Below are 16616 nucleotides of genomic sequence, written 5' to 3'. Positions count from 1 at the left end.
CTTTTTTTGCTATGAAAATTACAATAATTTAGGTAATAGCCCTTGGAGGGAATGAAAAATGCTGCTTCCTGTCATCTGGACAAATGACAGTAGTATGCTCCAGCAACTTGAATACAAAAAATGAGTGCATATCAGAACACTTAGCAGTGGTCACACCTAAAGTTTCCAGTCATTATGGACAAAAAATGCAGCTCAGAGGAAGGAATTGTGTTTGGGCATTGTATTTACATCAAACACAATTGCATTCAGCACATTTTGATGTAAAGGTCTGTCAACCTGGCCAGTCTTCTGGTATCAAACAGGAGGCGCAAGCAGATACCTGGTAGTGCAAGTATTCAACAGCGGCATTGCATTTATTATGCCAAGTGCACAGACCCACACACTCTTGAATGCTTGCTGAAACAGTAGCGAGCCCTGTAATAACCCAATCTGAGAATCCGGTGGTTTACTGTTGCACAGAAGATGGGATATGTCTCACTGAGTAAAGGGTGCTGAGAGGCAAAATAATTAATACAGACTCTGAGGCTACACGTGAAAAGTCCAATAAAATTGTGCCGTAAAAAAGTAACATTCAGTTAATATTCTACACATAAAAGAATGATGTAGTTCCTAACATACCTGTGAGCCTGGAGTAATAATATCTTGTAAACATTGATATACACAGTTTGAAGGCGGTTTATCTACAGTTTAATACAAACATAAGTTATATATTATATATAACATAGGTTTTACATTGTAAACATAAGTATATGGTACTATATTTTTTCTTTTTACAAATTTACTGTTAAATATATATCTTTAAATATATTTTTATATATACCAAGAAAATAGAGAAAGAGGCCCAACCTATAATATGAGCGGTAAAGCAACCAACCCTGTAATGAGTCAAAATACGAAAGAAGTAGGAAAGAAGCAGGGTTTTTTGGGGGGAAAAGCTTGAAGTGTATTTTTCAAATAAGTACAAAATTAGTGACACAAACTTCATTAATCACTGTAGGAGCAAACATAGTACAATCACAAATAAATTGAACTATAAGGGCATCCCTCAATTCTATATTCGTAGGGATATGCCTCGCTTACTAAATAGAAAGTAGTCTGACTAAATGATGCAACAGAGATGTACAAAGCTCAAAAAGATCTCAAATCCGAGGGGTTTCGCCAGAAGGCTTCATCAGGGGATGTGCAAGGAGAGTCAGAGTGTATGTACAATAAAGTGTAAACGGAAATGATCATGAATATCATATATACTTGTATATAGAAATACCATAATAGTGGTAGGTCATATCAGAAATATAAAATAATGCATAGTCAATAAACATTTGGGTGCCCCTGCACAATGTGGGAATTTTATGTATGTCAGTACCTTATATTGTGCAATATGTATATATAAATCTAATCTCGATATGTAGTGATGTGGTATCTGATTTGTTATAATAAAATCCAGTGCTATTTTGCTATTAGCTAATTAACAAAAAAGTTTTCCTAATCATACACAATGTTCAATGTATCCAGTAATAAACTATTTTGGACTCTGTAGTACATGTATTTATTACTATGAAGAAGGAGAGAAAGAGGTTTAACTTACTGAATTCCCTTCCTCCAGCTGTATTATATTCATACAGTGGGGCGGGGTCTTTTTTCTTCAAAATTAGTCAGTGGCATCATTAGTGCTGAATATTTCTTACAATATGTTGTTAGTTTTAGTACCTTAAACCCCGACACGTTGGGAAACCTTGGAAATTATGATAATACATCATACAATCAGTATACATACGCAATAAAAAGATTGTATCTATCACATAGTCACATGACATCCTGTATATTATAACAAACAACAAATTATAAAGGGGGCTTTATTGACATTAACTTCGATTATAGCATCAAAAACGCTCTGAAATTAATTGATATTCCTTTTTGTCCCAAGATTCACCATTAATGCACTATATTAATTGACCCACCTCAAATCACAGTGTTACATGGTGTTTTTAAATAGACGTTATCAAAAGACACAAGTGAGTGGACTACCATTTCATTTTATTTTATTTTACTTTTATTCTTTAATTGGTGATCTTATATTACAACTAGGTCATACAATTGATACAAACTAGGATTTACAATTGAAAACTAACTTTATAGTTATATCTGGAAATGTTATATGACACCTAAGCGCTGGATTTTGGCATACTAATTGTACTATATTTTATGTATTGCTTGTAGTTATGAGTTCTCAAAAATAATCCCCTGAAGAAGTCCAGTTAGAGCGAAATGTGTTGGAAATTGTTTGTGAAAATTTTAATTGGCGTTCACAAATTCACATTTGTAAACGTTTACGCCCCTAATACTGACTAAATTGCTTTTTTGGAAAGGGTCCTTGATCTGTTTGCAGATTTTGCAGAAGGTACTTTAATTATAGGAGGAGAATTTAACATAGCCCTCTCACCTGACTTGGATGCATATAAAAGGTACTTCAGTAGAGTCAAATGTTTACTGCATTCTTATCAGCTGGTTGATATTTGGCGGATCTTAAATCCGTCTGAGAAAGATTATACGTTTTATTCGGCAATGCATAAATCGTATTCTAGGATTTACTTTTTTGTAACTCAGCATCATGTTGTTCCTATGGTTCTAGCATCTACCATTGGGGAGATTACTATTTCAGACCATGCGCCAGTGTCGGTAGTGTTGCAGGCAGCACCTGACATCCCTAAAACTTACTCTTGGAAGTTAAATGAATCACTTTTGGAGTCTGTTGAGGTGCATGATAATATTTAATCAACATCTTTGTTGAACTAAATAATTCATCAGTGTCTAGCCCCATGTCTGTATAGGAAGCACATAAATGCTACATCAGGGGTCTTTTTATACAGCAAGGCCATAAGCATAAGATGCCAAACCTAATCAATTATTTCTAGAGTTGCATGAATTAGAGGTGTCCAATAAACAGTAACAGTCCCCAGACGTAGAACAGCTGATCATACTTAAGGGAACGAATAAAAGAAATTTACCGTTTCAAAATGAAATATATGATCACTAAATATCAAGGGTTCTGATATGAATATCCCAATAAATGTGGAAAAGCACTGGCCAAAACAGGGAAAAGAGAGCCAGGGTGTTTATGCCAAGCTCTGCTTCGGCGAGGGGTCAGGTGGTTCTCTCCACCCCAGACATAGCGAAAAAATTTCATTCTTTTTTGAGGTATGAGGTATAATTTGGATAAAGGTCGGTCCCCTGGGTGTGTGTCTATGAAGCAGGATTTGATACGAGCATATTTACAGTCTTCGAGATTACCTACTATCCCTGAAGAGTTAGTTGAATCACTAGGTGCTCCAATTACAGCAGAAGAGCTGTCCAGAGCCATTTCCGGAGCGGCCGCGGAACGGCTCCTGGGCCCGATAGACTATCGCTTAAATATTATAAGTGCTTCTTGCCTAGTCTTTCCAAGTATTTTCTGGAAACATTTAATGCCCTAGCCCGAGGGACAAAACCACCGAGAGATACCCTATGCCCATGTTTCTGTTATTCTTAAGCTGGGGAAAGACCCCAATGTATGTGGCAGTTATCGCCCAATTTCCCACCTCAGCTGCACCCCTAAATTGTTTAGCAGTAATAATTGCCAGCTGTCTCACGCCTGTACTCCAATCCATTATCCACCCGGATCAGAGGGAATTCCTGCCAGGACATGAAGCGCGTGACAACACCATTAGGACCTTAAATCTAACTGAATATGTACGCTTCCACCAGATTCCTGCGTTGCTTTTTTCAGGTGTCCAGAAAAGGCGTTTGACAGGGTAAACTGGGAATTCCTGTCTCTCATGCACATAGGGCTTCCTTCCCCTTTGGTCCGGTGGATATTAGCATTATATTCTGCCCCTACGGCCCAAATTAAAGTGAATAATTTTCTTTCTCGGCTGTTTTCGATCAGCAACGGCACATGACAAGGGTGTCCATTGTCCCCTCTTCTCTTTATTCTTATATTAGAGTCCTTTCGCCATCATGTACACGGTAATTCCAATGTACAGGGATGAATGTGAAACGTCAAGAGTAGAGATGACCGAATCGAAGCTGACGAAGTGGAATTCGATCTGAATTTCAGAAAAAATTAAATTTGCAACGAATCCGAATTTCCTCCTTTCCGATTTTTCTTAAAATGGCGGCTACATCTGTGAGGACATGGGGCAAGGAACTCTAGGAAGGTGGGATGACCCATAATGCCATGCATGCAGCCAATCAGCAGCCAGCCAGCCCTGTGATGTCACACCCCTTTAAATAGCCTCAGCCATCTTGGATTAAGACATTTTACAGCGTTCTGAGTGCAGGGAGAGACGTGTGCAGGCGCTAGGGAGAGACGTGTGCAGGTGTTAGGAGAAACCTTATTGTGATAAAAAAACTGAAAAAATGATTTATAAGTGCAGGGAAAGGATAGGGAGGAATCATTTCACAGCATCTCTTAGTGCAGGGAGAGACGTCAGAAGGTGCTAGGGACAGTGCTAGAAAAGCGATTTACAAGTGCAGGGAATGGATAGGGAGGAATCATTTCACAGCATCTTAGTGCAGGGAGAGACGTCAGAAGGTGCTAGGGACAGTGCTAGAAAAGCGATTTACAAGTGCAGGGAATGGATAGGGAGGAATCATTTCACAGCATCTTAGTGCAGGGAGAGACGTCAGAAGGCGCTAGGGACAGTGCTAGAAAAGCGATTTACAAGTGCAGGGAATGGATAGGGAGGAATCATTTCACAGCATCTTAGTGCAGGGAGAGACGTCAGAAGGCACTAAGAACAGTGCTAGAAAAGCGATTTACAAGTGCAGGAAAAGGATAGGGAGGAATCATTTCACAGCATCTCAGTGCAGGGAGAGATGTCAGAAGGCGTTAGGGACAGTGCTAGAAAAGGTTTTTACAAGTGCAGTGAAAGATTATTTGGGGATCCAAATAGCCATTGTTGCAGCTATTTGTGGTCAAAGCGTTTAGTGACGTATTTCAGTACAAAAATACAAATTTATTCTCAGTTCACGGAGGCAGCGGCGGTAGCAGTCAATCAGTGCGAAAAATCACCTACTCGGCGGTGTGGCAGTTTTTTGTTAAGCCGCCAGAGGAGGGTAACATGGCCATATGTAGAATATGTGGGCAGAAGGTGAAGCGTGGCCAGGGTGCCAATGTTGGCACCACGGCCCTGCGTCAACATATGCAGTGTCACCATAAAGTGGCCTGGGAGAACCGTGGCTCCGATGTGGTGGTCCAGCCTGCCGCAGCAACCCGCTGCATCACCCAGTAGTGGCATGCACCGGCTTTCAGGCAGTCAAGGCTCCACCACCTCAGCCGAAGGGAGCTGTATGCCATTTCCATCTTCTGCTGGTTCAGATGCTCCTGCTCCTCCTACTCCTCGTCAGTCATTCCGTCAGCAATCGATCACGGAAGCGATTGCCAAGAGACAACAGTATGCATGCACTCATCCAATGGCGCAGAAGCTGAATGTGCTCCTGTCCAAGTTGCTGGGGCTACAGTCCCTCCCTTTCCAAGTGGTGGACTCTGCACCTTAGCTTGTGCCGAGCCGAGGTGGAGCCCCCAAGCCGTCATTTCTTTGCAGAAAAGGCAGTACCAGCCCTGCACAAATATGTTTGAACAGAAGGTGGGCCAGTCCTTGAGCCTGTCGGTGTCTGCCAAAGTGCACGGCAGTGCCGATGTGTGGAGCTGTAACAGTCAGGGACAATACATGTCCTTTACGGCCCACTGGGTGAATGTGATTCCTGCACAGCCACACCAGCAACTTGGCCAGGTGACATCGCTTCCGCCTCCAGGTTCTCACGCCGCTGGTCCTGGGACAACATTTGCCTCCTCATCCTCCACCGTGTCCTCAGCCTTCACTGCAGGGACAATTTTCAGTGCCCCTCCAGCATACCACATGTGCAGGGCACGGCGGTGTCACGCTGTTCTGCACCTGGTTTGCCTGGGGGAATGAAGTCACACAGGGGAGGAACTGCTCCACGTGATTCATCAAGAGATCGAATCATGGCTTTCTCCGCGACAACTCAAAATCAGAACCATGGTGACCGACAACGGGTAGAACATTATGTCTGCGCTGCATTAAAGCAGGCTGAGCCATGCACCCTGCATGGCACACGTCTTCAATCTGGTTGTCAAGCGGTTCCTGAAGTCTTCCACCCATCTGCAAGACATCATAAAAATGGCCAGGAAATTTTGCATGCACTTCAGCCACTCGTACACTGCAAGGCACACCCTCCTTGAGCTGCAGCGGCAGAACGGCATCCCCTAACATAGGCTGATATGCGCCGTTTCCACCCGTTGGAATTCCACCCTCCATAGTTGGACCGGCTATACGAACAGAGAAAGGCCATCGACGAATTCTTGATGATCCAAGCGGATAGGAGTACTATCATGTGTAACTTTGATGTCAGCCAGTGGCAGCTCATGCATGACACCTGCCGTTTGCTCAGGCCCTTTGAGGAGGCCACGTTATTTGTCAGTTGCCAGGACTACGGGATGAACAACGTCATTCCACTGCTTCATGTCCTGGAACAGATGCTGGTAAATCTGGCTGGTCAAGGGACTGTGGCGCCTAGATCTCACAACCACATGAACTGGAGGAGGAGGAGGACATTGAAGCAAAGGCAATGTATAGCCTTGTGCCACTCTGTGGCCTCCTGATGCTGTCGCCACCTCCAGACTCTGTCATTGTGCCACTCTGTGGCCTCCTGATGCTGTCGCCACCTCCAGACTGTCATTGTGCCACTCTGTGGCCTTCTGATGCTGTCGCCACCTCCACACTATGTCATTGTGACACTCTGTGTCCTCCTGATGCATTCGTCACCTCCAGACTCTATCATTGTGCCACTCTGTGGCCAACTCATGCTGCTGGCACCTCCACACTCTGTCATTGTGCCACTCTGTAGCCTCCTGCTGCTGCCGCCACCTCCACACTATGTCATTGTGCCACTCTGTGGCCTCCTGATGCTGCCGCCACCTCCACACTATGTCATTGTGCCACTCTGTGGCCTCCTGATGCTTACCCCACCTCCACACTATGTCATTGTGCCACTCAGTGGCCTCCTGATGCTGTCGCCACCTCCAGACTTTGTCATTGTGCCACTCTGTAGCCTCCTGATGCTGCCGCCACCTCCACAATATGTCATTGTGCCACTCTGTGGCCTCCTGATGCTGTCGCCACCTCCAGACTCTGTCATTGTGCCACTGTGTGGCCGACTCATGCTGCTGCCACCTCCACACTCTGTCATTTTGCCACTCTGTAGGCTCCTGATGCTGTCGCCACCTCCAGACTCTGCCATTGTGCCACTCTGTGGCCAGTTATCCCTGTGGTAAATTTTCTGACACCTCCTTCTCCTGACCCAAAAGTAGCAAGGATCAAGAGGCCCCACTTTCACGGTCTGTATTCATACTGAAGATCAAGACCAAGCAAGCTTTTGCCCTTCTGCTCTACGGGAGGTTTCTGTCCTCCCTGAGCTTGCCTTAGGACACCTGCATTACTGTTTAACAGGTGTACCGCCCCAGTTAAACTCCCCACCTGTCAATGTCCTCGGAGCGTTGTCGCACCCGGCGTGCACCAGGCGCTTGGAGCCAGAAGCGAGACCCCTCGGAGTCAAGTCCCCGCCTGATGCAACACATCAGATGACAAGTGCTCCTTCTTTCACCCACCTTCGTCTACTGGTATTGCCACTGAGCGCCCCACTCTGTCACCAGGTCACTTTGTGGTCTCCTGATGCTGCTTCTACCATCTCCACACTATGTCACCTTGCCACTCTGTGGTATCCTCCTGATGCTGCTGCTGCTGCTTCTGCCATCTCCACACTATGTCACCTTGCCACTCTGTGGTATCCTCCTGATGCTGCTGCCATCTCCACACTATGTCACCTTGCCACTCTGTGGTGTCCTCCTGATGCTGCCGCCACCTCCAGACTCAGTCGTTGTGCCACTCTGTAGCCTCCTGATGCAGTCGCCAACTCCACACTTTCATTGTGCCATTCTGTGGTCTCTGCCTGATGCGGCTGCCGCCACCTCCACACTCTGTCATTGTGCCACTCTGGGGCCTCCTGATGCTGTTGCCAACTCCACACTGTCATTGTGCCATTCTGTGGCCTCCTGATGCTGCTGCCACCTCCAGACTCAGTGGTTTCCTCATGCTGCTTCCACCTAACCACTATGTCATTGTGCCACTCTGTGGACTTTTCAAGCTGTTCTCCCACCCTCCCCACTCCATGACTGGGCCACTATTTTGCCTTTTTGGCCTGGATGACATCACTATTTATTTGACCCTTCTTCTGATCTGTCAGAAGGAAGAAAAAAAGAGATACATAAGGAATCCTGTCTGTGTAGCAGCTGTAAGGCCTTTATGGTCCCATCAGAATTGGCTTATGATTTGGTAGCCAAAAGCAGGAGTGGGTACAAAACACAGAAGACATGCAAATATTCCATTCACGTGTCATCTTTGTTTTGGATCCACTCCTGTTTTTTTTGGCATTAGCAATACTGATGGATTATTGAGCAAATGCTGACCGAGTGAAGGCATATGCTCCACAGACAGGATCTGTTTTTTGTGGGTTATAGTTCTGATGGATCAGAGGAAAGGCAAAATAATCAGTGACGTCAACACAAACTTAGTGCTGACACCCTCTCTACTCTGACGGGGGGGCTCTACTTGTATAAGCGATTAATAGAGACAGGATCTGCAGACATCTATGTGGAATCAGCTAACAAGGGTGTAAAAGGAGTGCGCTACTTCTTGACGCTAACATGGACCTGTAAGGCTGAGTTCATACTTGAATTATTTGGTCAGTTTCGGCCCCATGACTGCCCAAATAAGTGAAGTGTGCAGTGATTCTAATAGCGACGCCTGTCATCTGCATGTCATACTGACTCACAGTATAATTTCACTACCACAGCAGACTCCCTATGCGTGTTACTGCAAGGCACAGTGTTCTACACCACTATCAAGGCTCTCTGCAGGCCGGAAATAGACGTTTTTTAATGCAATTCGGCACAAATAAATTAGGATCGAAGCAAATCTTTTTGAAAAATTCGGCGAACCGGTCGAATCGAATTTTTGAGAAATTCACTCATCTCTAGTCAAGAGCATAAGGTGGCAGCCTATGCTGACGACCTACTTTTTTATCACTTCACCCAGGACATCCCTCCCTAATTTACTGACCGAGATGCACAATTATCCAAATAAAAAATTAACCTTCAAAAATATGAAGCATTGTTGGTCACTCTCGCAGATTTATCAATGAAATATCACCCTTTTCCCTTTTAAATGGGCTAAAAGGGCCATCACGTATCTAGGGAATCTAGTGAATATGAACTTTCTGACACTACTGAACTCTATAAGGAGAGATTTTCAGTGCTGGAAACAGCATACTTTTTCTTGGTTCAGTAGATGTAATGTTCTTAAGATGAACGTTATGCCTCGTTTATTATATTATTAGTCAGTATAATATTATTATATTATTATCGTTTATTATATCTTTTGCAAACTCTTCCGGTTCAATTGCCCCGTTCTATGCTGTACAGGTTTAGGGGGGAGTTTCCTCAGTTTGTCTCGGGGGGAGATGCCCCTCGTCTACATAAAGAGATCCTACGTTTACCCAAAGTTCAGGGTGGGATGGCTTTCCCTGACCCGATCCTGTACCAACAGGCAGTACATTTGTTGCGTTTGATTGACTAGTGCAGGCATGGGGATCAGAAACCGTGGGTGTACTTAGAGGAGGCAATGTCACCATTTCCGTTAGCTTCATGGTTACTTTTTGAGGCTCTGGGTGGTGAGTTCCAACATCCTCTTATCAGGGCCAACATTACGTGTGTCTAGGAAATATTTCAGGGCAATGGGGTTACAAGTGTACCCATCTCCAATGTCCCCAATGTTGGGACATCCATGGGGTTTGGGCTCAGCATTTTTTGAGCAGCTCTGGCTGGTTACCGTTGGAAACAGTACATTCAGAATACTCTCCCCCACTAAGGGGACTGAAAAGCATTACAATTTACATATTTGCTGAATTTCCTCCTACCTCTTGCCCATTTTGACCAGTCATTATCTAGCCTAGAGTCTATTTGTATTGGAGTGGGCCCATTGCGTGGTATACTCTCTTCGGCACATCAGCTGTTGTTGGAAGGATCAGCCCCTGCCTCTTTACCTTTTATTGCTAAATGGGAAAGAGATTTGCATATTACATTATACATTAATGTATATTATAATATATTATAATATATAATATAATTATATTATAATTATAATATAATATATATATGTAATATAAAAAATATAATTATACTTTATTATTTTATTACCTTAATATATATATACATTACATTTTACACCGGAGTAGGTGGAGCACCTTTTTTTTATTTTGGCCATAAAGCATCAATCAGCAACTCCTATCAAGAAGTAAAATAAAAACTGTTGACCAGAGAGTATAAGGGTACCATCTCTTTTAGGAAAGATTTATCCGCAGATGGATAATAGATGCTGGAGATGTGGGATCGAAGTGGGTAGTCTGCTTCACATTTTTTGGGAATGTCCCCTGTTATCTTCATTCTGGTCCCAGGTTGCGTATATTATAAAGGAACTAACTGGGGTGTCTATCAGTAGCATGATGCAGGATTGGATGTACAAATTCTGTTGTTATTTACCGCACGATTGAAACGTATATTTACCTGGTTGCTAAATAAAAATAAAAAATATAAAAAAAAAAAATTACTGCTTATATAATATGTTGAGCCAGGCGGTACAACGTCTGAAATCTATAAAGTATTGCAATAAAGTATCAAGTGTTATTCTAATATTTTCAATAATCTGGACAATATGTATATTATCCATTAAGGGGCATACCTGCAAAGTATTCCTATGTCTTCAAATTTGAACTGTCATATATTCTTGCCTTAGTACTTATGTGCACTCTAAAAAGTGAAAAATACTTTAATTATATTGATGGAATATTTGTGCTAACCATTCTTATTCCATACTAGTAAACTTAATAGGTATAAATCTACCTTATATGAGTAGGTATACTCCAACATGTTGTTAGGAGAATTTGTGCATATAGAGAAGTTTCAACTCTTAAAGTACATATATAAAATAAAATACATATTAATCATGTATATGGGAGGAGTATTAAAGTTATTTTCTACTTGCAGGAGTTATGATCAATATTGAGTTAAATGTTACCTTTCATAAGAGTATACTTGTGGTGGTATAGTAGTCAGGGTGGGTCAGACGGCAGCCTTCCGAGCAGGGACTGCTGCCTTGCCTGATCCCCCCTAAATGTGCTCATCCTATTAGGATGTGTTTATCCATGCGCATGCGCCAGAGACGGCGCATGCGCATGTGCCGGATAAGGGAGGAAATAGTAGTTTTAAATACTAACCAATACAGAAATTTATGTCTTAACATTGTCTTGACAAAATTCGGCATGGTATACTCCTAAATCTAAAACAAACATCGACCTGATCAAAAATGAGTTTAATATCCTATTAAGAAATGCTTTAGATCAAGACGTGATTGATAAACCTACATAGGACTATTTATCCATCTCCAACATTTTATGCCCTTCCCAAAGTACATAAAAGTGTTCATCACCCCACCAGACACCCAATTGTAATGGGGATTAATTCAATTGCATCAAACGCAAACAAATTTGTGGATTCTATTCATAGACCCCTGGTTGTTCAACTTCCAGCGTATGTAAAGGATACGATTGAGCTCTTGAAATTTACTAACAACATTCAAATACCACAAGATACTATTCTTGTCGTAATTGATGTAGAAGCGTTATATAACAGCATCCCCCATGCTAAGGGTTTAGCTGTTATATCTACTATACTCAATGAATGTACAAACTTGAATGTACAAACTTGAATGAATATCCAATATTGTTATTTGCTGATTACACTGTGGAGATATCAGGTAAACAGAAAAATGTTAAGGCAGTGTGCTCAGAACTGTTTCGTAATAAAATCCATTTTACTTTAGCGTACCCAGCTATATTACATATTGGAAGTCTACAAGGATACAATCATACATTCACTTCAGCAGAGAATGCAATGGTGTATTTTAAGGAGTTACTCCAGGAATCACCAAAGACTTCAAGAAAAGGGTTGCAGGAAGAGATGACACAATTGCAAGGAAGACAGTCACTAACGGGTCCAAGTTCTAAAACGCAGAAAACAACAGAAAAGTATATTTTCCGTAAAACGGTGGGACAAAAAAAAACAGAGTTAAACAGAAATGAAATCTTTTTTCTGTTTTCAGTAGGCTGGACCTTGCAATGAAAATTTCTTACTATCCTATGATGATTAATGTGAGAGACTATTGACAGGTAATAGGAAATAATTATTTTATTTATCTTTGGTAGCACTCTAGGTTTTGGTAGCACACTAAAATTTAGTTTATAAATATTAAGTCACTGTTTTATTTTTGAGGAAAAAGAAGGAAGGAAAAGAGAAAAAAGTGTGTATATAAATGTCTCCTGAAGGGGATGAGCTTTCACTTAACAAAAAGGTAAAAATGTTTATTGTTTTCATGTTTCAAAAAAGGAAGTTCTAAATATAGATAAAATGTTTGTTTTAACAAAACATATCTGAAAAAGTATGGCACTGTGTTGAAAGATTGATTTAAACGTCTGCTTAATAGTTTATTGAAACACTGGAGAGCAGGTTTGCAGAGTTATTTGGAGTATCAATGCTTAAAGAGGGTATGAAGAAGACTAAGTTTTCTGGTCTTCAAATTGATAGGATACCTACAGTCCAGGATGGACTAAAGAATCCTTAATAATAGATCTGATAATGTGTGTGGAAAAATGTGACAAAGGAAGAGGATTGGAGCCATTTAGGACAATGCCATGTCCAAAAAAATAGTATCATGGAATATTAAAGGTTAAGGATCACCATGTAAAAGAATGGCAATACTGTGACATTTAAAGAGAATGAAAACAGACATAGCACTACTACAAGAAACTCATTTAGATACATTGGATTTTGGTAAAATGCGAAAATTGTGGGTAGGCGAAGTGTGTGGATCACCAGCTATTGATAGAAAAGCTGGAGTTTTGACCCTAATAAATAGACGATTACAAAGCAAAATAGTGGAATGTATAGCAGATCAGGATGGAAGATTAGTCAAACTAGTGCTAGAAATGGCAGATAAAATATGCCCTTAACTCCCCAACTGCAAATTTTTTTTCAGTATCTGATTAGTTATACGTCTCAAGATCCCAATACCTATCAGATGGAGGGGGGGGGAACTTTAATATGGATATGAACCTTTTAGAAGATAGGAAGTCATGAAAGGATGAGTAGTTAATAAAATTGGAAATCAGAACATCAAAAAAAGAAAAAAAAGGTATTTGACTGATTTTGTGGAATCTCTACAATTGCATGACGTGTGGAGCGACTATTTTCTATTAGAAACTCAATACACATTTTATTCTCAGGTACATGCTTTCCACTAGTGTTGTTGTTCGAATTCGGGTCGTCCTTATGTTCGACCCGAATTGGCTGTCTGTCACTGCATGCCACACAGGAAGCCATTGGCCTATATAAGGCGAAGGTGTGCCTGCATTTCCCACTCCTGACAGAGATTTTGCTGATAGCAACACAACCTCTCTGTGCTGCTTGGCTTGCTTTCTTTGTCAAGTGAAAAAAAAGTGCTTTACTTTGTTAGATTGTGCCACACTCACACTATTAGTCAGATAGATTGTTGGATTGTACTGTATTTGTGCAGTCCTGAAATCTACTGTACTCAGATAGGAAGAGTGTTTCACTGTTTGCTAGAAAAATAGCTAGATAGATAGATAGAAGGCTAGAAGCTAGAAGGCTAGTGTGTTACATACACGCAGCCAGAGGCAGGGTCCCCTCGCTGACTGCGTGCACAGTATCACACTTGTACTGAGTGACAGACACAGACGCAGTGTATACTGCATTATATAGTTTGTATACTGTGCTGCATATTACAAGCGTCACCACTGAAGAAAAGTGCTGCATACAACACAGCGCACTGGCATTTTGTGTGTCAACCCCCTCCCCCATAAAATTGACCTATAAATAATCATATATATATATATATATATATATACACACACATATATACACATACATATATATCTATATATATATATATATATATTTATAAATCACTTTTATTAAAATGAATAAGGCTTGGATCGGCAATGACTTTAACACCCCCTCTGCAGATTGTACTGATTAGTCGTCAACTGCTGCAAGGACATCAAGATAAGAAGAGCACGTTCACAGCTTTTCGGCATCTCCTTCTACTCCTCACCCTAGTGGCCCTTTACCTCTACTCTTTCTCTGAGGTTTATAACTTGATATGGAGCTGTGTAACTGGCAAATATTTTTTTACCGAGCAGCCCCCTCAGAGCCCTCTGCCTTTATCTACTTTGAGGCCTATATCACTTGTAATGGAGCTGTGTGATTCATAATTAAGAAATTTGTATTTTTTTTAGAGAAATACATACATTTTTCTGTCCTTTTGGATGGATAGCAAGTGCTATCAAAAATAAATATCTGTATTTTTTTTTTTTACAGAAACACAGAATTTATTCTGTTTATTTTGATAGGTAGCAAGTGGTATCAGAAATAATTCTCTGTATTTTATTACAGAAATACTGAAAATTTTCTGTTTATTTTTAATCCATTAATGTCGCAATTAGATACAGCTTCTACACTGTCCATAGAGTTTATAGCCTCAACCTCCAATGTGGTCCACGCTCCGTACCAGGGACCAACGCCTCCAACTACCTGTTACTGCTGCCACTTTCCCAGTACCCAACCGTAGATGCAAGATACTAATGTAGTCCACGATCTGTCTCAGAGCCCACCGCCTCGTCCTCCTGCTGTAAATGATGCTGCTGCCTGCCCAGTACCTAACTTTGGATGGAAGACACTAATGCCATCCACACTTCTTCTCAGAGCCCACCGCCTCCTCCTCCCATTCCCCAGCTCTAGATGCCAGACTGGACTCGAGCTCAACAGGGTCTTCTTTCCCTGCTGATTCCTCCAAGCACAATCCCTTTCATGTGGTTTCGCTATATAGTAGGTAAGTACAGATTGGAATCTCCCTCATTCCTATTCCTGAAATCGCAGCGAGTTATAGTTTGGTCTGAAGATCTGGATCGAGAAATTACATTCGATGTCGCTGCAAAAAATGTGAGTTCCCAGTCTCGGATTTTCTTTTTTACAGATGAATATGACGACCTTTATATTCAGCTGTCACCAACTCTAATCTTCTTTGTAGAAAATATAGTGGTAGATAGATAGAAAGATCTGCTGGCTGGTTCCCTCCATTGTCATCTATTACCTCATCATAATCAGGTAAGTGCTGAAATATTTACATTATGCCCTGCAAAGCTAAATATTAGTTAAGCTGCGTACACAGGTCAAATTTTTCTCGCCCGATAATCGGCATCGGCCAGATATCGGGCGAGAATCTGGCGTGTGTACAGCCCAGGTCATTCATCGTCCGTGGATCTGTCCTGGGGGATCCATGGACGATGAACCATGAGCGATCATAATGCAAGGGAAGGGGGAGAGCGCGCAGCAGGGTGAATTTCCCGCTGCTCCTCCTTTTGGACACCAAAAGCAGGATGCCGGGGGAGTAGAATGGAACAAGTTATGTGTTTTTTTTTAATGTTTTATGTAACCCTGAGTGTGACTTGGGATTACTGTTTTTTGCAGGTAAAATCCACCCCGAGTCACACTCAGGAATACTGCTAGAGGGCTAATTAATCAGTTGAAAATGTAAAAGGAACTAAACTCTGAAAAAAAAAAGACAGGCAAAAGGCAAAAATGAAGGAATTCTATATTTTACTGTACAATAAAGGTTCATGAAAAACAATGTACCTCTTTTAGACATTTAAAACTGGAAAGGAATGAACTGTTCAGTAGGTTAACAGACTGAGCGCCTCTGTTGCATATAATGGCCCAGTGTTTTTTTTAAATCAAAAATGTCAACACAATGTGAATGAATAAAAATGGATATTACTTATATGCTATGGGGTTTACAAATTGACATGGTAAAAGAGCTTTTACCAACATTCAAACCACATTTGATTGTGTGTCAGAGATAGGAATTCAATTTGGTGTTAGAGATAAATGTTATGGTATGGACTGATGTCACCTCCACCCAGACATGTAGGGGAAAGACAACGCTTAAGACTAGCCCTTGCTGATGACTATTTTGACCTGTCTATTTGACCAGATCTTCCAGAGTTCAGCTCCTTTTAAATAGTTAACAGAATAATAAATAGACTGTGAGCTTCTCTGCTGCATATTGCCCAGTGTTTATATATATATATATAAAGTCAAATATGTCAACACAATGTAAATTAATAAAAATAAATATTACTAATATACAATGGGGCTAAAGCTGCGTACACACTTCCAATTTTTATTGTTGGTAAACGAACGACCCTGCACGATATCTGCTCAAAGATAGTTCAAAGATATTGTACACACGATAGATGCGATCGTTTGAACGATACAGGAAGTGATGTGCACCACAGGAAGTGAGCGAACGTTCGTTCACCGCGCATGCTCAGACCATGGACAATCACTGAACGACCGTACACACGATAGA

At 41.5% G+C, this 16616-nt stretch overlaps 1 protein-coding gene across 12 annotated transcripts in view; it reads right to left on the bottom strand.

Moving 5' to 3' along the window:
* TERT (telomerase reverse transcriptase) overlaps nt 1–16616 on the bottom strand; it is a 292351-nt gene that overhangs the window by 29831 nt on the left and 245904 nt on the right. For 8 of the 12 annotated variants that reach the window (XR_011920876.1, XM_072411989.1, XM_072411988.1 and 5 more), the window contains one exon: nt 619–680. The exons of 3 other annotated variants lie outside the window; for them this stretch is intronic. Coding sequence is in view for 8 of the 9 variants with exons in the window: in XM_072411989.1 (XP_072268090.1) it covers nt 619–680 (62 nt within the window). In the remaining variant the exon portion in view is untranslated. Of the gene's footprint in view, nt 1–414; nt 681–16616 lie in introns of those variants that run through there. One more of the 12 variants, XM_072411995.1, reaches the window with a different exon arrangement.

Source organism: Pyxicephalus adspersus, chromosome 5 (genome assembly GCF_032062135.1).
Source record: "Pyxicephalus adspersus chromosome 5, UCB_Pads_2.0, whole genome shotgun sequence".
Classification (NCBI taxonomy): Eukaryota; Metazoa; Chordata; class Amphibia; order Anura; family Pyxicephalidae; genus Pyxicephalus; species Pyxicephalus adspersus.
The sequence above is the reverse complement of the archived record's forward strand: the minus strand, read 5'-3'. Positions and strand labels throughout refer to the sequence as shown.